Genomic DNA, 27,093 nt, shown 5'->3' on the forward strand with positions numbered 1-27,093 from the left:
AAATTTTAATATATTAAAAAAAATTTAAAAATTTTTTTTATTTTAAATTTTATTATTATAACATACATTAAAAATTTTTTTAAATTAAAAATTTTTTTTATTTTATTTAAAACTTATAATATTTATTTATTTTTTCTATTTTATTAAAAAATAAAAAACATTTTTTTTAAAACAAATCTTTTTTATTTATAATTTTTTTAATAAAATAAATTTATTTTAAAAAATTTAAATTATTTAAATATATGCTAATTATTTATTTTTTAAAATTTTTAAACTAAAATAATTAAAAATGTATTTTTTATTTTTAATTTAAGAATAATTATTAAATATTATTTATTTTTAAAAGTAATTAAAAAAAATTTTAATGTTTTAAAAAATTTTAAAATATATTAAAAATTAAATTTTAAATATTTATAAAATTTATTTTTTTAAAAAAAAAAATTAAATTTTTTTAATATTAAAAAAAAATTATTTTTATAAAATAATTTTAATTTAAAAATTATTTTTTAAAACTGTTATTAATATAAAATTTTTTTATAATTTTTTAAAAAAAATTATAATTTTAAATTGTTTTATATAAAAAATATATAAAATTTTTAATTTAATTTTTAAATAAATTGTTTTTTTTTATTTTTTTTTTAATTTTTAAAATTTTTTTAAATTTTTAAAAATTATAATTAAAAAAAAAAATTTTTTTAATTTATTTAATTATTATTAATTTTTTTAAATTTATTTTAAAATTAATTTAAAAAATTAATAATTAAATTTTTAAAATAAATTAATTTTAAATAATTAAAAAAATATTTTGTTATTAAATTTTTTAAATTAATAATTTTTAATTTTTTTAAAAATTTAATTATTAAATAATTGATTCAGAATGAAGTCCAAATTCACTATCGGGAGTGGGTTGTAATTTAGTGTGTAAGTGAAACGGGCTGTGCACTTTCCGCGTAACCCATGTTGCCATTTCAGTCTAGGCTACCATTGTTATTTTCGCTAACATAAGATGGAAAAGACCAGGGAGACATGCAGAGTGGAAGTAACACGTAGAAGCATTTTGGATTTGACACAATAAATGAAAGCAATAATGGACAAAAGTAAGGTTGTTTGCTGATTAAAATGCAACTTTGCTTGCTGCTTTTTTTCATAGTGGACAGTGAATATAGTACACTATATTGTAAATGTGGAGTGTTTTTACCTTAGTTACTATTTGACTGTAAACAATTGTTCTTTTCTTAAATATGAAATTGTGGAGATTATAGAGGGGAAAAAGTCTGCATTTTTGGTGATTGGATGTCGATGTAAACACCATAAAATCACAGCTGACAGTCAACACTGTAACCTCCGTAGTCATTGTTTCATTTTAAATTCAGTGTGCGGGAGTACGGAGCCAAAACACAACAACAAACGTATCACAAATTCTGTGATTTCAGTTTGTTCCTCAGTAATTACAACTTAGTCGAGGTCTCTGATAAACAATCCACATTAAACTCCACTGTAGCCTGAAGAAAAAGCAGGAGGTGACACCCCAGCTGTACTGCACCTCTAATGGGGAGAGCGGCGATGTTTGTTTCTATTTGTGGCGGATGTTATCAATGTGCATTCTCTGGGCAACGTGTCTTATCCATCTTTTCTGCCTGTCCCGGGTGCTCCAATGTGCTGGTGGCGCTGATAAGCCCGAGGTGAGAGACACTCTCTGCTCAGGGTAATCTGTTGAGAGTGAAGCTACCGGCTTTTCTGTGCCAACCAGAGGAACATGGAGATGATGATGGAGGAGAGGTTGTTAGAGGGACAAATAGCAGCAGAATCTATATGGACTCTCAGCTCACAGAGGCTACCAGGGTGTCGAGGGACAAAGAGCGTTTTCAGGGTTAGCCGTGATGCATTTCATTCAGTTTCATCAGTTTCTTGACCTAACAAGTTTTTCATGCATGAGCTGAAACGCTGAAACTGTTAGTCGGCTTGTGTCTTTGGCTGCTGTCACCTGATACATTTATTCATGGTGGTTTTTGTTTTTCATATGAAAGCCCAGACATAAAACGGCAGCTCTGTGCGCTGTTACGCAATAACTAAAGTGTCACTCATTTCTGCAGTTTTCTCCCCAGGAGGTCTGATGCACAACTTTGTTTTCTAACGTTAACTGGCTGAGTGACTTTATTTATCTCGCTGTTAAGCTTTCCTATCCCATTTCTTTCAGCTCTATCACATTTTCTTTGTCCCCACTCCTGTCTGTTTTCTCTCAGAGATACCTCCAAGGTTTAAAGCTGTATAGCAGCATGGCATTTAAAGTCTGTTAGCTTGATTTTTTCCCCTTTTTTTGCGTGTAGCCCATTTTCAGGGCTATAGACCTGTAAAAAAAAAAAGAAAGTAAAGCATAATGTTTAAATAGCTAGATTCTTGACAACACACAATTTTCATTTACCCCTTTCACCTGCAAATAACATATCATTTTGTAGCATAAATTAGGTTTGAATTGTCCACAACAAACAGATAAAGTAGGAAATTGAGAAGGAGCACAGAAAGAGAGGTAAATGTGAGCTGCAGCTGCCCCTCGTGGGAGGCTTCTCTGTCAGCCAGTCAATTAAATTCAGTTGTCTTTGTCTTCTTCCGAAGGTTGTAAAAGCCTCAATATTTCTAGGAAGCTGCACTTAACTCGGTTTGTTGTACATTGAATTGTGTGCAAAATGCATGGAGTAATTTCATGCATTGACTTCTTGACTGGCAGTTGGAAAATTGTTTCCTGTATAACACACCTCTCGTACCAGCGCTGTAAGAAAATAATTATAAAAGGCAACAAGACACATCTGTAACATCAGCAAGGAGTCCTTAATACTCCCAATGGAAAATCAAATTTCATGCAAACGAAAATGAAAATATGAGCCTGAAACGTGACTCTACATAAAGTCTGTTGGATCAAGAGTATTTTTTTGATGCCACTTCACAAAAAAATGTTAAGACTTTATCAATCATTCAATAATGCCTTGCTTATTGTAATATTATGTTTAATTGCTGATTTGTAAAGTATTAATTAATAATCTATCAACATCAATGCAGTCAATAATAGCATAGTTTATGTGGCATCAAAAGAATGAAGACATTACCATGAGCTTTCTTTTTAAGTGTGATATTAAGAAGATTAGAAAGACTGACAGACAGAAATTGAGGCTCGGTGAGAGAGAGCGAGATGAGGGAAGCCAGTCAGTAATAAGTTATGGCACACACAGGTACACAGTGCTCACATATATCACAGTTCCATCAGTTTTTTCTGATTCGTGACAGATAATTGCAGTCACTCAAGAGCTCACATCCTCGTACACTGTCGTGACAATAGCTTTGCTGGACGTGTGTATATGTGTGTGTGCATCTGCTCTTTTGTGTGCAGCTTCATGAAGACTCATTAGTCTGGCCATGTGAAGAGAAGTGAAGGGCAGAAGAATTGATTGGTCAGTAAGCGAAAGATAGAAAGAGAGAGAGGGGAACAGAGGAAAAGTGAGAAAGAGATGCCACAGAAGGAAAGTGGCTGCTTCTCACATCACCATCTCTGAACAAGGCAGGCCTCCGTTAATGAATTGGACTGTCCCATGCTAATGAATGGAGTCTAGAGATGGGCAAAAGGAAATGAAGGGAGTAGGGGGATGTCAAACTACATGAACGATGAAGTAGCTCATATCAGGGCTTATATTACAGAGGCCTATTAGTCCAGCGTCTCTGCTGGCAATAGGCGTAATGAGGCAGTCTCCAAAGACCAAATTGATGCCTACTCTATCTCACACTCCAAGGATGAAGAGTGAACCTATTGTACAGTCAAGACTGTATTAACCAACAAGCTCTTATATTACTGTACACTGAAAAAATATATTTTAAGACTAATTTAGTGACCAGTGAGTGTTGACTCACCTAGGATTTGTGTTTGTTTGCCGTTTGTCAGAAAAACTGTCCATCAATTGTTCATCACATGCTGTGGAAACTTATGCCTCTCTTATTTTATTTGTTATGGTCCTGATTAAAAGTGTTTAAGAGCACTTTGAAAAAAAAGATACACATTTTTAACTGCAGTCGTTTGCACTTTTAATAGGTTGCTTGGTGCTTGCAGATTATGTGGATTATTTGCTTAGATCAGGAAACATTTACAGGCTGGTAAAATATATATTTTTTAGGATTTCTGTTTATTAATAAAAAGAAAGACATCATGTAATATGATGTATACTATAATTATACTAAAATTAAGCACAATACATATCCGAAAGGCTATTTTCATTAGCTAAACACTTTGTTACATCCTGTAGGGATTACCTACAAGAATAGTAAACATGAGAAGTTCATATTTAAACTATGAACTAGTTGTTACAGATACAGATTTAATGGAATGGGTCATTCATTTTACTGCAATTTATTTCATTTCATTAAAATGATCTCTGGGCCATTATGGTAATCAAGCCATGGTGTACATTTATTACTATTATAAAAATAAGTAATTTACAATCTGACATCAAGCCGTGTTTTGAACTGACCCGTGACATTTTACACAAAGTTATATTGATCAATCTCATGCAGGAATGTTGAATCAAATCCTTAAATTTTGGTGTTGGGCCAATCTTTCTTTATTGGATCATGTATTTTTTTATTATTACACATTCCAAGTGTGCCAATATCTCCACATTATTTACAGATAATATCTCAAATAACAAGATACAATATTCTGATACACATTGTAATGATGTGGTGGAGGCGTTCAGTAAAACTGATAGTTTTTTAACAATCAATTTAGTAAGAAAGAAATATGAAAGGTACATGTTTCTGTGATGTAGCTTTTATATCACTGCTTCGCTGCACATTGAAATTCAGAATTTATTGTGTACTGCATTGCTCTTTCTGTGAACTTTTATTGAAATGTTAAAGAACTTTTCTCTTTTGAATTTTCTTCAGCAATTATTTCATAAAAATGGAAGTTGTCTTTTATTTGAATATCTTATTAAATACACCTGTATGGGAAAATCAATTCAGAAAACTTCAATATTCTTGTTGTATTTCCCATTGCGCTGTTCCTCTCTCCCTACAACAGTATTCACAGTCAGTTTGACTTTTTTTCTTTCACTGCTTGTTCTTTGTGTCACATTTCTGCCCTCATCATTCTTGACATTCACTGTGGGCGACAATCAGAGCAGAGTGATCATGGACAAAACCCCTAATTAAAGAAAGTGCTTCTTCCCGAGATGACAGAGACGGTGTGGGAGAGAGGACTGACCTTATTAACAAAGCCTGGTAGGTTAACACAGTGTCACGCCATCATTTAGATCATCCTTTTCCAGCTTGCCTTAGCATTGACGGACTTGCTGTGTAATTACTACCTTATGTCATGTCCTTGCTGCACATATGAAGACCCTATAGCACTGAAGTGTTATGAGTATACTGATCATTCACAGCCTGCATGTATGATCTTGTGCCTTGGTGCAAACGTAATTTATTAATCACTTTTACTCATTTTTTAATCACGCTTATCTCAAGGTCAGCCTTTTGGAAAGATGTAAAAGTGATCCGGCTCTTGCTTACTTAGTGATGTTACTGAACCAAGGCAGCACTCACAACAGTGGAGCCTCATAAGCCCATCTACCAACTTTAACTCTGAGGCAATTAAAGGCGTACCTCAATCCTAATGTGATATGTTGGTGTCCACGAACACGAAAGATCTCAGGTATGAAAGTGTATATATATATAGTCGTTCCACAAGGAAGAAGAGCTATTTCAAGCAGGAATGCTGCAGAGTTACAGCTTGTGGTATCTAAACTCTAATTCTCACAACAAAGTCTATCATTAGAATGACTGTCGGGTGGACTACATAGGTTATGTTGAGTAAGACAATTACGAGACAAAGAAAAGAAAGTCTGACACATTTTAAAAGTATATCTTAATATAAACATTTTATTCAGTGCATTTTTGTGTATACAACAAATAATAAACAACTGGAAGTTACCAGGCAGCCACAATGTCTGCCTGTATATGTTGTTTTTATCAGATTTAGCCTGGTAGTTTGGAACACATGATCCAACATGGGTTAATACACATAGCCTACATCATGCAGCTCTAGACCAGAATTCCCTGCTTTCTCCCATGCAACAGATAGGTTCACCTAATACAAACCACCTCTGGAGGAAACCAAGAAAAGAAAGCCTCCCAGAAGCATGTACCAGAAAAAAGTTATGTAGCTGAAGGGAAGAGTTCATAGTCCACAAAAAGGGTCCTTTTTGTACATAATTGTGTTTGTACATGCCCTGTGCAAGAAAGGGAAGATGTTAATTTTTAATTTTTTTTCTTTATTTTTTCCACTTTTACAAATATGACGTGTCCTATAAAATGTTAAGCCACCTAAAAGTCCACAGTATTCTTTTTTAATATAGAAAATATTGTCACCACAATAAGTTACTCAAACACATAACAAGCATCCTGGGAAGGGGCTGGCACCATATTCTTATGGTGAACTGTATAGAAGTCGACAAAAAAGGGTGGTGGAGGGGTCGAATAATGACACAAGCACAAAGGGAGGAAACAGATCACGAGGACAAGAGACGGAGACAGTGTGACACAGTAGACACAGAAGGGAATGGGGACACTGAATAGTCGTTTCATACCTCGGCCGTCGAGCATACCAGCAAAAAGCACAACATCAAGCACGCTGACAACTCCAAAGTATTTAAAATCACTTCCTTTTCCCATTGTTCCTCTTTTCCACAAAATCTTTGCTTTCTCGCATCAAAAATGTACAAAAAAACCAAAAAAAAAACACGTCCAGCTTTGCCTTTATACTGGCTTGGTTTTCAGCGGCTTAAAGGGACACTCTTTCGTTCAGTCTTTGGTTTGCTGGAACCACTCTCAATGGTGCAACAGCAACAAAAATACAAATACTGAACAATGGCAAGGGAAGAGAACAAGACGGGAGAAAAACAAAACCAGTTATCAAATAAAACGCTCTCAGCTAATTCAGAAAATTAGCAAAAAAAACAAGGTGCAGCTGTGGCATCTCTGAAAATAAAGAAAAAAACTGCAAGAGCCACACTGTCCCTTATATTTCAGGTCAGCTGAACATAGGCTTCATTTTCCCATGCTAGAGAGCTCAGTCTCTGAGCGTGTGCACTAGGATGCAGGAGAGCTACCGTCTGGCTGGCCACAGTCCCAGCAGCACTAGGCTGTGCCACACCAGGGAGTTTATAGGCTTTGTATTCACAGAAGCATGGATGAGACAGAGATCAGGGCTTGTACTGTACCACTGCAGCCTTGTAGACCAGCACCATTACTGGCTGTCCTGAACGCCTACATGTCTAACTTCCTGCCCCTCTCTGACAGATGCACGAGTGCTTGGTGTCTATATGACATAAGAAAAGTTACTGTCGACAGGAAATACATGAAAAAATGAGCTAACTGATACACTTTCATCACCAAAAGAATGATCAAGGTAATAAATAAATCTCAAGCCCAAAACAAAACTTTTAATTAGTTTTTATGTCCAGAATGGTTTATATGTCGTGACATTTCTTAGTGTTGATGCTGTTTTGAGACGGAAACAATGAGTGACCAGCGTGGTGCCTAACTATTTTGATACTGATGGTGTCTACGTGTTCATGTGTATGTGGTATATAGTGATATATGGTCGTAGCTAGTCCTGAACCGCTGATCGGAGAGAGAAGTCTGCTTGGATTCACGCTCTGCTGGAGGTAAGGTTTCGTGGTTCAGCCCCAGGCCTGGGTTAGCTGCCGGGCTACGTCGACTCATTCTGGCTCACGGCTTTGCCTCCGTTGAGCACAGCTGAGGCACTCCGACTCTTGGTGGGTGTGCCGCTGCCAGAGCGGGAGAACTCTGTCAAGTCATGAAGGGATGGCTCTCTGTACATTGCCACTGTGGAAACACAAGACAGGTGGGTATACGTTAGAAAAAACACCAACAGAAACCAATAACTGTGATTAATAGGATGCAGGCAGCAACGAAACAATCGGTTTAGTTCTGTTCTGGTGTTCAGACTGGGTCCTGTGATGGTATAACCTGAGATCTTATTCATAACGTCCTGCAATCTGCTGAATCAAGTGATGACAGCAGACCACGTTGGTGCTGAACTAAAAACACAAAGCCTATATTCACAGCATGGCATTATAAATTCAGCAATTGCTAATGCTTTGGCTTTTCTGTGTATGCAGCATCGGCCCAATATGCTTCTCAGCAGCTGCTTTTCACAATAATATCAGTAATCTGATGTTCACAGTCTTTGGTTTCAGGATGTTGTCAACATCCTTCTGCCTAGAATGCTATTTGATGTTCTTCCCTAAGGGAGTCTGTGGCTGAAACAGCAAAACCAGTCCTTCAGACACTTCACTTAGCCCAGCATTTTTTGTTACAGACACCATCACTCTGTAAACACATCAATCAATGGCAGGGTTTCACCAGGAGACTGCTAATGATTGGTACTAGTCTTGTTAGTGACAGTATCGTATGATTATAATGGTGGATGACTGACCTCAGGATTACTGTTATCACCTCAGCTGCTATTCATTTTTTAAACATAAATCCCCAATTACAAACCACCATCTTGTCATTTTCGCATCCCTGTACACAGATCTTCCCCTTTTACAGTGACAGATACCATTCCACAGAGTACACACTCTCTCGATAAAGGCTGCTCTTTGTGGCAGGCACCGGGACTTTTAAGGAAGAACTGTAAGGATTTTCCTGTTTGGGTCTGAAAAACGTAAGCTGAATTTGCACACTTGCTTCAGCCGGAGGAAGACAGAATGAGAGGCTGTGGGATGAGACTCACAGACTGGAAGAGGAGTGAGTAATGGCTGGAGGAGATGCCATTGCCAAAGCAGAGACAGCTTCTTAATTGGTGCCCTGTAACACCACTGCCTCTGAATCTTAAAGAGCTGCCGGAACAAATTCTCCTTTTCCTTCTCTGACTCCCTCTTTCCCTTGTAAAGCTCTTTCCAAACCAATAGCTACATCTGGAATTTAACTTATATAAAAAGATTTGTAAATACTCTGCATTACAGGCTATTTTTAGAGTTTCTTCATAAGATACAACAAACATGTTTTTTTCAATCCCCCCCCCCCTTTTTTGGATTTGCTGGATCTTAGAAAGCAATATTTCTTATTTTAGATATAATACACACAAGACAGCTGAAGTCTGTAGTTTTTTGAATCACAGAGAATTACTGTCTCACTCAGCTGACATTTATCCTTATTATTCTCTCTTACTCTCTCTTACTATAAATCTCTCAGCATAAAGCAAGGCAATCATTCCCTTAAGTGTTTTTTGAGACCCCCTGGATGACCAGTTAAATGAAACTGAAAAGCTATTATAGTGATCTCAGAGCACAAACATGGATTCTTAATTAGAAAATCCATGTTGGCAATCCATTGGCAAATAGAAGAAATTAAGAATGTACCTCTAAAGTGGAATTCAGCAGTGAAATCAATACTTATAACACCTCATATATTCCTAAAATAGTTTATAAATGTTTGTTTTTTTTATTCTAAAGTTTTTTTTTTCTAAAACATTTTTACTGACCTTGGCATAAATGTCTTTCCAAAAATATTTAATTTTTAATTTGAAGGATTGTGGCTTGATTTAAAAAAAATAAAAAAAATAAATAAAATACATGCCTTAATTTAGCCTTACCACAAAATGACTCTATGCTACAATATGATACAAGTGACAATTTTGTAAAAACATCAGTGTATACATCAAAATTCGATTCCATTCTAATGCCCACACCACAGTGTAATATGCAGTAAATGTAAGTAACAGGGCAGCAACTCACTTAACATAAGCAAAATATATACTGACATCAAAGCACCTACACTCAAAACTAATTTTTTTTGTTTTTGTTTGATAAAAATGATAAAAATGAACTGCATCCATTACTTTATAAAACCAACGAGTCACTCTGGATTTACAATTTAATGATCTTTTGAACCAGTTAGACACCAATAATAACCCCAACAGTGCTAGTGGGCATGTTCATGTGCCCACCCTCAAAATAATGTAGTGAAACTATAAAAAAAGAGTTGCGACAGACACCAGAACTGTGAAATTACTCAACAATCAGCAATCTGAAGAAATTGCTCTTTTTGTCATTCTTTGAGTATTTTACGCTATAAGCTTTTCATTAAAAAAAAACCCTCAGTGCTCTTCTTTTATCTCACTGAGGAGAAAACAGATTGTCTCTCTACATCCTCTCTGTTGACAGGTAAATCTGTGTCTTGTTAAAGATGAAAGGACTGTGGCCTTTTCAACAGAGAGCACCGTTCCATTTCTCTCTCTCACCTCCCTGTTTCCTCTGTTCTTCGCTTCCACACACATTGTCTGGATGGGTGTGGTTCTGTGTGACTGTGACTGTACTGTAATGAAATGGTCCTTGGTGCTACTATTTAAAGGATTTAAACATAATGTTCCTGCTCTTTCTGTTCACAGACAATAACGTGGCCCCGTTCTACACTGTGTCTGCAGTGGAGTGTGACCAGCTAGAGGAAGCTGCTAAATAGGTCCATACATACTATGCTGAGAAATGCTGCTAAATGGCAAGGAGTCCTGTGGAAAGCAGCTCATTTAGTCTTTACTGAAATAATATCCAAATGGACTGAAAGTCTAAAGAAAATGGGGCACATTTAATCATAAGGAAAGGTCTTTCACTGTGTAAAACAAGAGTTGACAAAGATTTGTTCCTTTGTAGACTATCTGGCAATCAGAAAATCCACTGGCATGAGTCTCAGTTATGATTTTGACCACATTAACATACTCAAATGCAACAGAGTCATAGGAGCATATTTTTGAATTGCGGCCCATTTGAATTGGTGACTTATAATGTGGAGCTGTAGGTCTGAGTAATGAGACGGGCAGCACATGTTTCTGTTTCAATCATGCTCTTACAGCCTAATTTATTTATTTCACTCTTAACATTTTAAACAATGTATAAATAAATAAACAAATGAAACTGTTTAAAGTCAATTCACAGCATTGCCCACTATGAAATAACCGACATCTCTTCATCAACAGGATAGGCCTACTTCTGTATTTCTATGTCAATTTGAAGAATCTCAGTTGACAGAGGAGTTGATTTGGCTCATCGACTTTCAGGTGGCAGCCTGATTATTTAGAAAGGGGAATTTTAGCCCTAATGCCAAGCAAGGCACTGACCTTACTATTAAACAGTAAAATGCAAAGGAGGATGTGGGCAGGCTCACCTTTTAGAGGTTTGGGAAGGAAATGGGCTGCTGGCTTGTTCTTCTTGACATGGTTCCCCTTCATGATTTCTCCTTCCTTGTTCAGACCGAGGTACCAGCCCCTGCCCGACTGCTGCTGCCGGTATATCATGGAAGAGTATGTCACATAATAATTCTCGAACACCGACTCCTTGAATTTGCACTCTGGTGTAAAGTGTTCCTGTGGGGAAAAGGGAGATACAGATACAGCGTATAGTAGTTGTTAGACAGTAATTCACAAGGTCTCAAGAGTTTTTGACATCCTGTTGTAAACAAAAGCAGCTGAAATGCAATAGTTTGTTACTTGAGAATGCAACTTAATAACGGTAAATTGTCTAAAGTTGGTAAAAGTCTCAAGCCTCTGCTTAAAATTTTTTTGCCTCTTGAGAATCTTCTAAATCTATTCCTTCCATTTACTTCAGTAAATAATGTAGCACTTTATGGCATAGATAACACTAATATGACAGATACAGAGGAGCATTAATAAAACATACAGGCAAGATGAAGAGTATATTCTCATTTTGCTGCTAGCTGTTAATTATGCATGGGCACATCATTATTTTTCAGAGTGTTGTCCGCTGTATTTAAGATTTTGTTGGACATGATAGTTTATAGTATAGTTCATTATGATGTTTTATTATTATGCATCTAAGTAATAAAGTATTGAAGTACTGGCTTTTGTAAATTACAAAGAATAAATGAGATGATTTCACAAGGTGGATTTAATAGGTTTATAGGCACTTGGGTAATGTATGAAAGATGTGTATGTTTTCTCCACCTGTCTTTTAACATTATCCATGTACTTCCCACAGCCAGTTCCTTAGTGAAGAAGATAAGAGAGACTTCTTTGAGACGCTGACTTTGCTGTTCATCTTCTGGACTCCATACTGTGCAGAGTTCTCACCCCTTTCTGTTTGGTTTAGAATCCAGTGCCTCTATAGGATTTGGCCATTAATGCTACAACAGGGTGGCTGAGGTTTATTTCCCCTGAGGCAAGATTTTGTGAGTGTTAGTGGGCATTGATGTGTGTGTGTGTGTGTATGTGTGTGTGTGTGTGTGTGTGTGCGCGCGCGTGTGTGTGTGTGTGTGCTTAGGTGTTTGATTATGTGTGTTTGTCCAATTTGTGGAGCTGCTTGGGCAGTGAGTCTACAGACCAAAGTCTAATCAGTTAGAAGACAATTCCCCCTGAGAGAGAACGAGGGACAGCACATGGGGGAAAGGCAACTTAAGACAACTGAAGCTAGTGAGCAATGAATTTTTCTTACAATGCTTTTGATTTTCTTTTCTTATGGCACATTGCAAATGAAAATATACATATGCAAACACTGCACAGCCTACTTCTAAAATTCTAATATAATTCAGCACCTTAAAACTCTTGTGCACACATAAATGTTTAAATAGCAAGCGGTCACATTCACAGTAGGTACTACAAAGTGAGCTTTCTCAGAAAGAGAAGGATGGATGCCTCAGTCAGACCAGGACAGGTCTACCCAGGATAAGTCCTGATCCAGGTGAAAAACAGCACTTGGCGTTTTTCAATTGATGACAGCCACCCAAGAGATGTTTTTTTTTAATTAATTAATTTTAAAACACCACTTGGGTGGGTGTCATTGGTGAGAGTAATGATGTGTCCCCAGGGTCCACCAGGGCCCAAGATCGGCTGTGAGATCATGACAAACAACATGTCACTACCAGACAGGGAGTCATCTATTATAGCCTTTCTGTTTTTTAACAGTTCAATGCTGTTTATCTTCATGTGCAGCTTTTAACACGACTTTAAAACTGAATGGGATTCATCTCTGATAACGTGCTCTGCTTAGCTGTTGAAGCTTTTGTATATGATACAGCTAAAACAAACAAAAGCCAATATAATGTAAAAGTGGTGAACTGTAAAGGTTCAGAGTACGATCACTTGTTGAACTTATTAAAAGAACTACATCGAATCACACCTCCTGTCACACCCAGCTCCAGAGCCCATTTGAGACAAATTCCAGCTCTACCTACAATAACTGACAACTGTGCTCGTTCATCATCTCCTCTCGCTAATCTCGCCTTTACAGTGACTAAACCATATACAAATCTCCGACAGAAACAAAGTGGAAGTCAAAGGAAGCTTGTGACATATCATCTCAATGGGTTACATCCTGTTGGCTCAGCACTGGTTATTGGTTAAGCTGCAACATCACAGGGGTACCAAACACTCTATTTGAATAAATGCTAAGCCCACCAGGAGGGCTGCACAACCAGCTGGGAACATGCAGTGTTACGGTTCAGTAAGGAATTAGTGCCCCAAATGGCTTTAATTTCAGACATGAGAGCCCTTACACCATAAAGACAAAAAGGCTGAGGGACTTGTTCAGTAAAATGACAACATGCATTCCTTCTCCTCTGAGGTTCTGGGTTAAGATTATCATCATTGTTTGTACCAAAGACATGTTTTTCTTACTGAGCTTACATAGGTACACGCATAGTTTTATACTATATGCACTATTTATCCACACAGGTGCTAACCAGTAGTAATCACTAGTACAACAACATGGTCCCTGACTGACTCCCCGCTCACTAATGCTCCCGTTTGAGCTCAAAACTCGGCTGAAAACCAGCTCTCTGCAGCAGTAGGCGGATCTCTTGATCTCAGCCAGATGCTCCATAACATGAGTAGTAAGCAGATGTGAGATTTATATGAAGAACAACTAATGCCAAACTGATAGTAGTGCTAGCACTACAATTTAAACACTAAACAATGATCATGAGAGAATATACGATGCAAAATGACAATGTCAACATTGTTGAGCCTGATGTTAAATTTATATCATGGTGTGAGCAACCTGATCATAGCCAATCAACTGGGCTCTCCATGAGCAATGTAGAAATATAGTAGAAATTGAGGCTGATATCTATTACCATACCTAAATCATGATGGAAATGCACTAACCCAGTTTGCCATGACATGCAACTCAACTGAAGTTGGTGGTGGGGGTGGTCCAGCTGTTACCCACTGCTGTGACTATACAGTGTAAATGGAAATCTGCTTAGCAGTAAAATGGCACATGACCCAAAAGTAATATATACAAATCGCTGTGTACAGTATACAGGCAGTTAAGGGAAAAAAAATCCCAGCCCTAAATTCAGCTTTAGCTATAATGAGGTGGCAGTACATGAGTTAGCCAAATCAAGTGTCTTTTTAGTAGAATATCCTTGCATTGTATTTCATTGGCCAAATATAAGTTGAGCCTGATTATAGGACGATTCCACCTTTTCCAACGCCTGTTTTTAGTTAAAGAAGATACAACACACTTTAACACTAGTCTTGTTGGGAAAGTTTCATTGACATAGTATTAAACCAAGGAGAATAGCGTTCGTCTCCTTGAATTATTTTGTCTTTTTGGGCTAATTGTTGTTGTGTAATTCTTGGTTGTTTGACAGATGATTCAGTCCATGGTCAGAAGACACTATGGACGAAAAGAAAGAATACCAACATACAAGTTACCATTAATGTAACACCAGTACTCTCATCCGATTTTGTGAACACACTCCAGAAAAAAAAAAAAATAAATCCTATTTTTGGACCAATGCAGTATTTAATGTTTCCTTGCAGCCACTGAGGGCCACAAGCTGAACTGAAAGACCTGCATTGTGAAAGTTTAGGTACATGACCTATTTAAGGTTGTTACAGTGTTCTTAAGCAAAATAAAAGCTGAATATGTCTATTATTGAAAGGTTGCTGTTGTTCTGCTACTAGATCTACTAGATCTTGGAGGGGAAGTCACACATTTTCCATCACACACAGCAGTTTCCACAACATCCTCCTCTCCAAACTGTTAACAACTCTCAAGTAGTTCCAGCACTGTCCAAGTGTTTTTGATCAGTGGATCCAATTTGCTTGCATAGCCAGCTCTGGTCTTTCTGCACCAGCAAATTGCTCAACAACAGAGCGGTTAAAGATTTCAACATCTAAAGAACCTAATATTCCTCAAAAAACAAGGACTGCCTCGGACTGTCCAATAGGCAACTCAATATTGCCCTTCCTGTCCAGGCTGTTGTCAAGAACCATCCCTTAAATGATGGCCGCGCGATACGACAATATACATTGTGTGACGGGAAAAACATCTATTGTTACATATTTTGCTCTATTGTTTATACAGTTGTGATGCAATTAGCCAACTATTTATTCAATTAATTAAAATGATCTATATCAGGATAGGTATTGTTATCAGGATAAGAAATGTCTATATCGGGATATAAGATTTGGGTCATATCGCTCCGCCCTACCTCAAATGATGGCATTATTGAAATAAAGTCAGTTGAGCTTCAGATGTTAAATGTGGCCTGTGAGGTTTTTTGTGGTAAGCTACTGTATGACAGTGTCTTCAGATGTCAGACTGCTAACCTGGATTATATAAATATACTACAAATAATTTTTGCAAACATAAAGAACACAAACGCGTCAAAGTGTTGCAGGAACAATGGGCATTAACAAAACTGTCATGCTGCGCTTCACTTATTTGGCAAATTGAACTTGATGTTAGATCCAGGCTTTTGTCCAAAGGTATATTAGATTTTCTCCCACATTTTCTCTCTACCTAATTATGCCTGATTTCATTTATAATATTTTGTCTTCCATTACTTTCCTAGTCTTTCTTGCACATTGTTAATTTCACCTCTTTCAATACCGTGTCCATGTCTTCTTTTTTCTTGCTTTCTGACTCTGTTCCTCTTGTCAGCCCGATTAGCAACAGCAGTCTTAGAAAGACTGGGCAGCATCCAACTCAGTTATGCACAAGCAGCAATTGGACGCTAAATAACGGGTTGCTCAACTCTCGAGCCAGGAGTTCTGTTCTACCTCTGATAATGAGCTTATGTGAATTTGGCTGGTTAGACTCACCCTGGAGAAGACTAAGAGTCTATTGATAAACAGACCCATACAGACAGATACAGGCACATCTTGTGCCAAGATGGAGAAGAGGCTGTTGGCCAGTGCTGCTGTATTGGAGTGGGTCTATGGACAACAGACTGGCTCAGACTGACACAAGTAAGGGGAGAAATGGCAGGGGATCCCCATATCTATTCTATCAGGACTGTGACAGACAGAAACATTCACATTCTTTTAAATGGGCTCCAGTAGTGTCTCCTTTGTTCAATAGCATATCTATTGTTCACTGAAACCAATCTCCCAGTGAAAAAAATCTCACATCACTTAAATCATGACTCCAGTGCCAGATGGAGCGAGGGGAAATCACTTTAGAAATACAAAGCAGGACACTATCTGCATAGGAATGATATCAGTCGTGTCATTCCCTGCCCCCATGCCTTTATGGTAGTTTGGCTAAATGGACTTTTAATGATCCCATTACACTATACAGGCTTTTCCTTGAAATATGACAAATCCCTGTCCAAATGATGCACAGCTGGCAACCTCACTAAGACAATGTCCAGGCCAGTGTTTCTTTGTAAAAGCTCAAATTATTAAGCATTGTCTTATTTTTTCACTTAGGAGTTGTGACACTGTCATGTAGAACCAATTAGGCTAAAGGAACATGGCTTTGGTGTGTTTAATACGATTAACATTTAGACGAGCTGCATACATAGCCAGTCTTCATGCTAGGAGGTCTGTGACACAGTTCTTCACATTTTATAAGAGTGGAACAGAAAAATCTCACATCCCTGTTCACTCTGTGTTTTGGAAACATCTGTAAAGGGACGAGGATGTTTTCATTTAACTTTAGAGACTCTGCTGCCTTAAACTACACTGTAGGACTTGTATGATTGATAAACAAGAGAAACAGTATTGATAGCTTTACGGCCTCCTCTTCATGTACTGCACCAGCTTCCTTTTTTTTAAGAATAATCCCCTACTTTTGCCTCGTCTTGCCCTTTAAGGTTCGTTGGTATTTGTACACAGGGTATCTCACAAATATCATTAATCAGGATATCACAATTGTTTCATATTCAACACAGTTTGAGCTTAAATTTGGTTATGACCCCAAGAAATTCTTCCATCCCATCATCCTTCCTCTTACTCCTGAAACTTATTTCCGAAATTCTTAACATACAAACTGCACATGTAAACAGACCTGTAAATTTGTATAAAAACATCACTTCACTGGAAGTATCTCCTCTCCAAATAATTAGTGTTCTTGCATACAAGAATTTCTTCAAAATGTGTATCTAAATGAAGTGAGTTTCATCTTGTGGGAAAAAGAGCACAGTGACACAGAGAAGGGTGTTGAGTTTTATAATGAGGGGGAAATCCTGGCTGAAGTTATGGCTGTTTACAATCCAATAACTGCCTAGAGGAGGACACATTTAAAGGCTGATGCAAATGTTGAGCGTAACGCACTAAAGGATGTTGCCCAGCACATTTTTAATATACATTAATGTAAAATGGACATGCACGAACACACTGTCCATCTGGGAAACCTCTTGTACTCCAGCACAAAATTACAAAATACAGCAGTAGTAGGGGTAACTGTAAAATGAATATACCATTAGTGCGGCAGTCATGTCAAGAAGCACTATCAATTATGATGCACTCTCAAGCAGCATTCTGTTGGCTTCAGGGAAGTAATTACTGCCTAATAATGTTTTCCTGATCCAATCAGCAGGAGAAGAAATACTAGCATAATGGATGTGATCTCCTCTGTAAAGTTATTGGCTGGATTTTTCACAAGACAAGCCAAATCAATGCCGCGCACTGCCCCATGTGTATTCAGCTGCCATATCGAAACTAAAATGACACCAATTACACCAGTGGAATCATGGCTGTTCTAGTTTCTTTGCAGCCATCAATGCTTGTGAGACTCACAAAAGCTAATGCTACGGCTGGGCAGTGAAGCCAAATCTTGCTAAATCCGGCTTTTCAATGTCCCAGTCTTTTCAGTTTGGTTGAAGTGGATTTAAAAAGCACCTTTAGTTAAAGATAAAGTACCCTCATAGTGTTCATTTGTTTGGGAATACATTGGAGAGTGTTAAGCTAGTGGAAAAGACCCTTACAAATACCAAATACAAATAACACACCCACACAGGGTGCACGTTCAAGCCAGCAGCACACACACACACACACACACACACACACACACATACACACACAACACACAACACAAACTAGTTAATGACACAGCTCAATGGAGTGAAACCTTAGAGCAGTGGTTATTTACCAAAGGCATTGTGCTTGCTAAATGGTTGAAAAGGCATGGATGTGAGCCAACTCCATATATTACAATAGTGTACTAAAATGAACATACATAACGTACTCGCATATGATATACACACTTAATTGCTGGCTTTCTATCTGTATTTCTTCTTTATCTTTATTCTACAAACATACAAACATATTTATTATTGTTCTACGAAGAATAACATGTACCTTCTGCATCTCTCATATAAGGCTTCAGTGGCTCTCTTTAAGCATTATATTTTATATTATATTAGTCTCACATTCTTTTCCTTTTACCTCTTCCTTTTTTACCTACTTTTCTTCTCATTTTAGACATTCAGTTGTCACAGTACCTTACAAATGTGATTGTGTGATGGGTTGGATGTAGGGCTGGGAGATATATTAATATTATATTGATATTGTGATATGAGACTAGGTATCATCTTAGATTTTGGATATTGTAATATGGTATATGTGTTGTCTTTTCCTGGGTGCATTACAGTAAAGTGACGAATTTTCTGAACTTATCAGACTATTCTAGCTGTTCTATTATGTCCCTTTTAATATCCATATTATTGATGATTATTTATCAAAAATCTCATTGTGTAAATATTTTGTGAAAGCACCAATAGTCATCCCTACAATACTGGCGCAATATCAATATTGACATATTTGGTCAAAAATGTCATATTTGATTCTGTCCATATTGCACAGCCCTAGTTGGATGTGTTGCTCAGGAAACCTTAAACAGGCATTTTGGTTACAAAGTGCCTGTAAATCTCAATGCTAACTTGATAAATATCTCCACCCTAAGAGCCACGAACTCTGTGTTACACACACTCACACACAGCAGTCTAGACGAGACTCAACTACAGCCTCAGTGACTCACACTAATTAATTAATAACACCACTTCAAAGGCATCTCATGAGATATGTGGACACCATTTAGCTCTGTGTCTAAAAATACATATGAAGATCTGAAAACATATAAACACAGCTTAATTCTTTTTTCTTTGGTTTTTTTTCAGATTCAGTGGGAACATTCACTGCATGGGTACAAGTATAAACAGGTATTGTGGCAGTAAGTGTATGTTTATCTGGATTATATTTTCAAAAGTGGAGGGGCAGTCAGGAAAATATAGGATAGTAAAGTAAAATACATATTAATTGGTTCTTCCTCCCCCACACATCGACACTGATGGATGAATATATTTTCACTGGTGTATTCTGCCTCACCCACACATGTGCACTCTTTTTTCTCACTCCTCATTTCTCTCACTCTCTCTTTTTCTTGCTGTATGTTCTCTGCTGTTATATGTAAGAACAAACAGTTATGCACAAACAGATGTACATGCATATCTTAGTCAACTCTGTCTGCACTCTAAAAGCCACTTAAATTAATGCTATCAAAAGCAATATATAACATCAGATTAAAACCAAACATTTATAAATGTATAAGTTAGAATGTGTGCCTAAAGTCTAAATTGGGTATGCATGTATATCTTATGCATCTATTATATTTCTGTGTACTGTGCAGTATGTATTCACTCACATGAATGCACACACATATACAATAATGGTAAAATCCAGATCCCAGCAGCAGTGCTCCATACCACCATTCAGACTACGTCATCTGTTGCCTCTCCACTGTTGATTGGGAATCTCCCTGCAATACTGACCTGCTATTGGCTGGTTTAATGTGTGTCTTCAAGGCAGCACTTTACCATTGCAGCAATCCCAGCAAGACAGGCACTATTAGGCAGCCAGCTACACATTCAATTCAATTCCCTCTCTAATTTAGCTGAAACAGAAAGCTCCACACCCCATCCCCCAACTGCATTATTCCAATTTAACACACCTACAAGATGTGTTTCACATGGGTGCTGGTGTTTAAAACAGCAGCGATGATATGTGCAGCTAGAATTATTGTTTTTAGATTGTAGCTTTTATGTACTGCACCATTTGACAGAAATTTCACACATTTATACATCACAAAAATATAAGAAGAAAGAGAAGAAAGAACATATCCAGTGCTTATCAGTAGAGTTCACTATTGTTTAGATTTAGGATGCAAGTTAATTTTAAGCAATTTCATTAATCAATAGTTGGCCGTGTTAACAATCGATTGGTCATTAATAATTTATGTAATACAGTGGATCTTTTTCAATAAATACAACTGTTTTAATCACTGATGTCACCTATGTGCAATGCAAAATCAGTGTACATCAGGATTTCAAGGAAAAGATCATGCAAACACCAAGTTACTTGAATGATAAATTAAATAACACATAATAAGGGCTTCATTTAAAATTGCGGAGCTCCCTATCCTGACTGGTCAGACAAAATCCAAAGTATTAAACACATTGAACAGCTGCATAACCTCCAGGCTGCATTAGAGGACATAAATTAGATCAGACTAGCTGTGTTTGACACATCTAACAATGAATAAATGATTAATCAAAAGTTCTGTAGCCTTCAACAGTAAATAACTCATAATGCTATCTAATAAATGGAAAACAGGCTACCCCATACCTGGTCTGCATAACTGATGTATAATGTTATCTGTAGTTAATGTTAGTTCATCTGGAAACAGCTGCTCAACTGGAACAAATGCAAAAATACTGAGACATTACAGTAACTTTGTTAGTTCAGGAAATCTGCCTTCTGCCAGTACTAAAATGGATGTATAGGTGACTGAATTCAGTTGAATCATGTGTAATTACAGTCCTGGTTGTCTGGACCGTTAACACCGCAGCTGCAGCACTGCTTTGTGCTTTATCCCCCATCTCACCTGCACAGCGGTGATAAGATATACCTGCTAATTATCTTCTCAAGGGGAAGCTAATATAAGGTAAACAAAATAGGACCCATGACAGAACCTTGGGGTACACAATAAGACAGAGTTGCACATGAGAATGCACTGTTAATGACAGAAACTGAAAAACTGTCAGTGAGGCAGGAGCAGAAGCACTTCAGGGTTGGTGCAGAGATAACCAAACACTGCATTTGTGTGAAAAGGTACAAACTTAGATTCTACAGTAAAGTACATTGAGAGATTAGTCTCCTGCATCAGTTTGCATTAATATGGCACTTAACTGTTTCAGTGAAGTGCAACATATGAAAGCAAGACTAAACTAAAGTTGTCGTAAGCAGTTGGCCATCCATTTTTTCCCCTGAAACGTAGGCTATAAAAAGCGGTTTAGAAATAGGCCAATACTTATACAGCTGCTAATGTTTATAGAGCCTTTTCCAGCAGGATCCATCTTTATCAAATTAATCTTTCGGCTTGCTGCATACGCTTAATTACTGACAGCCAGGCTTATATCATTAAAATCACTCACTGGGAGCTGTGGACTGCTGGGGAGCCATGTTAACTACAGCATATGAATGTGTGTGTGGGGGAAGGGGTTGAAGGACTATGCTATATTTCAATTATTTCTGTATATTCCCCTCAGGCATGCTTAGCTGGGGTAACCCCCATGGATATGTTGTCAAACAATTGCTAGTGCTCATTAAAATGTAATTATAGGGGGACTATACAACCAACAGGCTACAGCGATTATGCTGTCATTCTTTTGGTCCAAAAATACTATTGTTCATGGAATGAGATTTCTTTTTCTGAACATAACTGTTCTTAATATATAACTGAAATTAGATGTTTTCAATTGATTACATTGTTAAAATATATTTAAAAAACCATTACATTGCTATGGACAGAAGTTAAATTGGTTCAATCTTGTGAAGGGCTCATTGCGTGGGTAGAATATAGTATAATCTCAATCCAAAAAATAAAAATAAAAATATATATAATCCAATGCATACTGTAGGGTTTGTGTAAAAATAAAAGTCCTTTATTTCACATGACAACATTTAAAATGACCAATGCGTTGCAACCCACGCAGGTCTTTATCAGGGTCATTGTGAGCACTAGTTCACACACCTATATTGTATTACACTAATAATCTGAGTGGGAGGATTGCTCTCTGTAGGTGAGCAAGAAACAGTTTCTACAGTTTCTTCATTCCATCCATACAATGAGCCCAGTGTACCTGAAGTATTCAAAAAGCACCTGCATGTGATTACCATAAAGTCCCAGCAGCACTTCTACTCCCAAGTGTCTTTAAATTGGTTGTACTTACTATTACCTGCTGAACGACATGTAAAACAACATATATGGTTCTTAGATTTTTTTAGGTTCATTTTAGAAAATACAACTTTCACTGCAAAACTATTGGTCTACAAACTGAAAATATAACATTTAGTATTTGATATGTTTAAAGAGCCCCTCCAGCCATGTTTTAAGATTAATATAAAGTACTCCACTTTGAATAATAATTTGTCTTAGGTTTTTCCACCAAAAATATCCAGTTATCGAATTTGCATCCTTAACATTACATCTACTCCTTCTCCATCATTAAAAATTACAGAATTAGTTTCCAAACTAGTTGTGATATCACAAATCATGCTTGTGGGTCTTAAACTGTTTTCAGTGAGCACAAACATTCCTCCATCAGCAGATGAATGAAAAAAAAGCCTGCTTGTGTACAGTCGAGCTCAAACATCCAACTGAAGTAAACCATATTTTTAAGTGGAGGGGGATTTAAAATATATTTAAAAATGTTGTTTATTATACTAGATATTTAATGTAACAAGTATTGGAATATATTTACGTACATGTTGGCAAATGTCATTGATCCCTTGGCAGAAACAATCACTTTGTTATTCCTCCATAGGAAGGTCTGAGCATAGGCTAAACAACAGAACAATACTCTCATATCTGATATGGATCCAGTCAGATGTCTGAAACTCCGCCAGAGGCAGATGGGACCTGAGGGTATTGACAGTGACTCAACGTTTGGCCTACAGCATGTGTTGGACTGAAATATAAACACTGTTATCATTAGAGTAATTTGAAGTGATTTGTTACAGTGACTATTTGTCTGTCTTTTATTTACATTCATTATTTTCAAATACATTTTAGGTATTGATGTATGCAACATTGCAATTGAATGGCATCGTATGTATTAGCTCATGCAATTTCCCCCTCCCAACGGCTTTCAGCTGTGTCACTGATGCTTCATTATCAGTGGCAGCTGATCAGCTACGAGCATTCTGTTAAGATCCAATCATATTTACACAGATGTTTATGTTGCCTTTATATCCAGACAGTTCTCACTATTAAACTCTGTTGATATCCTCATAATGCGGCTCGCTGTTGTAGCTAAGATCTAATGTTCATGTTCATGATTAGTTCCCCCAGCACAATCTTTGTTGATGCTTGGATTCTTTGAAAGCTCACTTGAGCTTGAGACCAGAGGCCTTTATGCCAACTGTAAAACCATTTGCATTTTTCTGACTGAAGTGAATGTGACTGAACTAATGCTTGGCAAGAGCTACCTCATTAACCATGTTTATTAATGCATTTGTGTGTTTGTGTATACGAGGGAGTGAGATCGGGGGAGGGAGAGGCCAGAGGGCTACTTTTCGTCCTTTAACACATTACTGCTAACTCTGTAATAGATAATATGTCAGCAGCTGCTGCAGAATAAAAAGCTACAAGATCATTAGGTTTTCTTCGCTGTTTCTGATCTTGTTTCTATCAATCTGGATTGTCCCTGCCCACTGAGACCTTTAACCATGCAGAACAATCTTTACTAATTTGACTATGAGGATTGTCTGTCAACTGTGTGAATGTCCTCTGGGTACACAATCCACCAGCCTGTCAGTCTTCTCAGTGACGCCTGCCACACATGCGATGGTGGCATTTGGGAGGAAGACGAACATGAACATTGTTCGGCCTGCAACTGAATTATTCATAACCTTGCACATTTAATCAAAGATGAAGAAGCAGCTGCCACAATCGGATATGACACTGCTCTGCCTGCTTACACAATCCTTGAACTTTCTATTGACACTGAATTATATTATCAGAAAATGATGCCGCTCTTTCATTAGGGTTCCGAATGATGTTTTGTCTGAGTGGGCATGATAAGAATGAGTAGTCATTTCCACAAATAATAGAAATAAAAACAAGACAAGTAACCCTGACTAACATATAAATGCTTTTGACAAAATAATTGCTATTGTTTTAAATATCTATCTTTACCTTCACATGTTTTTGTTGTACTTCTTGCCAGTGTTCATATCACCATAGTAACTGAGACCCAATATTTTGCCTGCATACAGCTGGATAGATCAGCCACTGTGGTAGAGCTCAGCACCCCATCCTAGACACACATGCACATAGATACTTATAAATGTATTAAGTGAGTCACTTACTGATGTGTACAGGTAGCCCTCACTGTTCATAGCCAGATAGAGTTTGGTCTGCACCCCCTGGATGGCCACCACTCGTAGCCCCACTGGAATAAGGTTGAACATGGCTGAAAAGATATAGACAGCAAAGATAAAGGATTTATTTTTGCCTCAGTTTAACACTTTTATTTAAAAAAAAGAAAAAGACAATGAATAAAATACATTCTTATATTACATTATATATGCAGTTAACATAATTTCTTGTTTCTTTCTTGATTGTAATAGATGTAACACTTACAATATGAAGCATTGGAGAAACATTTAAATAGTGAATAAATAAATGAAACCATATTTTAGCAATTTGGTGAGCCAGTAACAATTAAAGTTGACAGAGATTGCAAAATTGAGACTGCTCTTTTCTTTAGTCAAAAAAACAAACAAAAAAACAAACAAATCAGAAACAAGAGACAGAAGCTGAGAAAAAGTTGGCTTGATGCATCTCATAATGTTACACTCACACAAATGAACTGAAAATTACAGGCTACAACAGGCATATTTGCAAATTCAATTTAGCTGATAAAATTCTGCTTGCTTAAATAAATGACATCACTACACAAATGGATGAAGTAGTCGTCTTAGCTGTGTTGTTGCAGTGTGGTTTTTCTGCATCTCCATTCACACAAAGAGGATGCACTTGCACACCTCTATTCACACACACACATATAAACCAGGCTGTGACCAGCAGGGCTGAGCGCGAGTCGTGAGTCTGAGAGAGCCAAAGCAGCCCAGTGAGGTACACCTCTACCTAATTAATGTCAGCCTGTACTGTATATGAGTGTTTCATAAGATCCTGGCAGGGAACCTATGGGCCACGTGGTGATGGCATCCCAAACAGTGATGCCATCGCTACTGCAGTGGATTTTGTTTTACCCTTTTTGATGAAACTAAATAAATGAGTGTCCGCAGGAGAATCATAATATTGCTCTGTTATTTCCCTGTGGCTTATTAAGACTGTGTATTGTTACATTGGGGTAGGGATTGCCAGAGTTTAGACACATCATATATATACTATATATAGACAGTGTTTAACTTGCATTTTCACATCAGTTGAGCTGTGAGTCATGGTTTGCCCTTACTATAAGTCCTCTTTTCCACCGCTTTGTAGATTCTTATCTGCAATCTCTTTTGAGCGAAGTGCACTATTGGGCGTTTTGAGGGGCTATTTCACCTGCCCGCATCACTTTAACACTGCAGGCGCCCTGATTCGTGTGGCAGTTGTGGCTCATGCACTATGTAATTGCAGGGTTGGTGGTTCAATTGGTGGTTCAAACCCCGCCTCCTCCTGTCTACATGCCAAAGTGTCCTTGAGCAAGACATTGAACCCTGGATGCTCCCAATAAGCAGGCCTGCGCCTTGCACGGCAGCTCTGCTGCCATCAGTGTGTCAGTGTGTGTGTGAAAGGGTGAATAAGAAGTAAATTATAAAGCACTTTGTCTGCTTAAGTAGAAAAAATGTATACACAGTACTGTAAATGCAATCCACTTACATTTACCACTCTCTCTGGACTTTCATTGTAAACAACACTGATAAGGTCGCATAACACTTGGTAGAGTGAAAAGCTTTATGGGCACTCAGTATACTTGATTCAAGTCCCAGATTGTTCTGTTTCTCTGAGTCAATCTTTACTTGTTGTAAATGTTTTTTTATTTCTGTTATGTCTCGAGTGACACCGTTATAATAATATGACTAGTATTTCAATAATAACAACTAAATAATGTCTGGATTTTGGACAGATAAAGATCCTACAAGTGTATTCGCCAGCTTCTAAAGAATGATGGATGCATTGGATGGTGACGTGGCTTACAAGAAGCAATATTTCTAAAACATAGTCTGTAGTATGATATCCAATAGCAGTAGTTCTAAGTGTTACGCATTTACCATTTTTGTAAATCAATCTGAACTTGTATGCAGTTAAGTTAATGATTAAATAAAATATGTTGATTCCTCCTGAAATGGACTGACTTCCTTACTGGTGCAGTGTTTTTGTATATTGGAGGGTCCTCAAAGCAGTATGTTCTAAGGTACAGTATGAATGAGTTAACTGATCTCAGCTCGCACTAAAATTGCACCACGTTTCAAACACATACAGTAGTTTGTGAAAGCCATATAACAGTACACCAATTAAAAGATGACTCCCTAGAGAAAGACACACCACTGTCATTCTTGGAGACAGATTGGTGTATCTTTTCTGGGAGAGTATCTGGTGATGCCTTATTTGGCTGCTGTGGACAACAGATGCTGCCAGTAAAACGTATATATCCAACAGATAGGACTACTATTTACAACCTCAGTATCTGCAGTATTTTTAAGCTTACTGTACAGTAATCTTGTGCATGTGTGTAAAGCTGACAAAACAATGATAGATCTGTATGCTAAAT

The 27,093-nt window shown here is 37.3% G+C and overlaps 1 protein-coding gene across 3 annotated transcripts in view; it reads right to left on the bottom strand.

The window, feature by feature from the left end:
* Positions 1-7,722: 7,722 nt before the first annotated feature.
* fgf13a (fibroblast growth factor 13a) overlaps positions 7,723-27,093 on the bottom strand; it is a 55,625-nt gene continuing 36,254 nt past the window's right edge. For all 3 annotated transcript variants that reach the window (XM_062425398.1, XM_062425396.1, XM_062425395.1), the window contains exons 3-5: positions 24,680-24,783; positions 11,227-11,425; positions 7,723-7,887 (exon numbers count right to left, since the gene is read on the bottom strand). In XM_062425398.1, the coding sequence (XP_062281382.1) occupies positions 7,751-7,887; positions 11,227-11,425; positions 24,680-24,783 (440 nt within the window). In that variant the 3' untranslated portion in view covers positions 7,723-7,750. The remainder of the gene's footprint in view (positions 7,888-11,226; positions 11,426-24,679; positions 24,784-27,093) is intronic.

This window comes from Scomber scombrus, chromosome 9, assembly GCF_963691925.1.
Source record: "Scomber scombrus chromosome 9, fScoSco1.1, whole genome shotgun sequence".
Classification (NCBI taxonomy): Eukaryota; Metazoa; Chordata; class Actinopteri; order Scombriformes; family Scombridae; genus Scomber; species Scomber scombrus.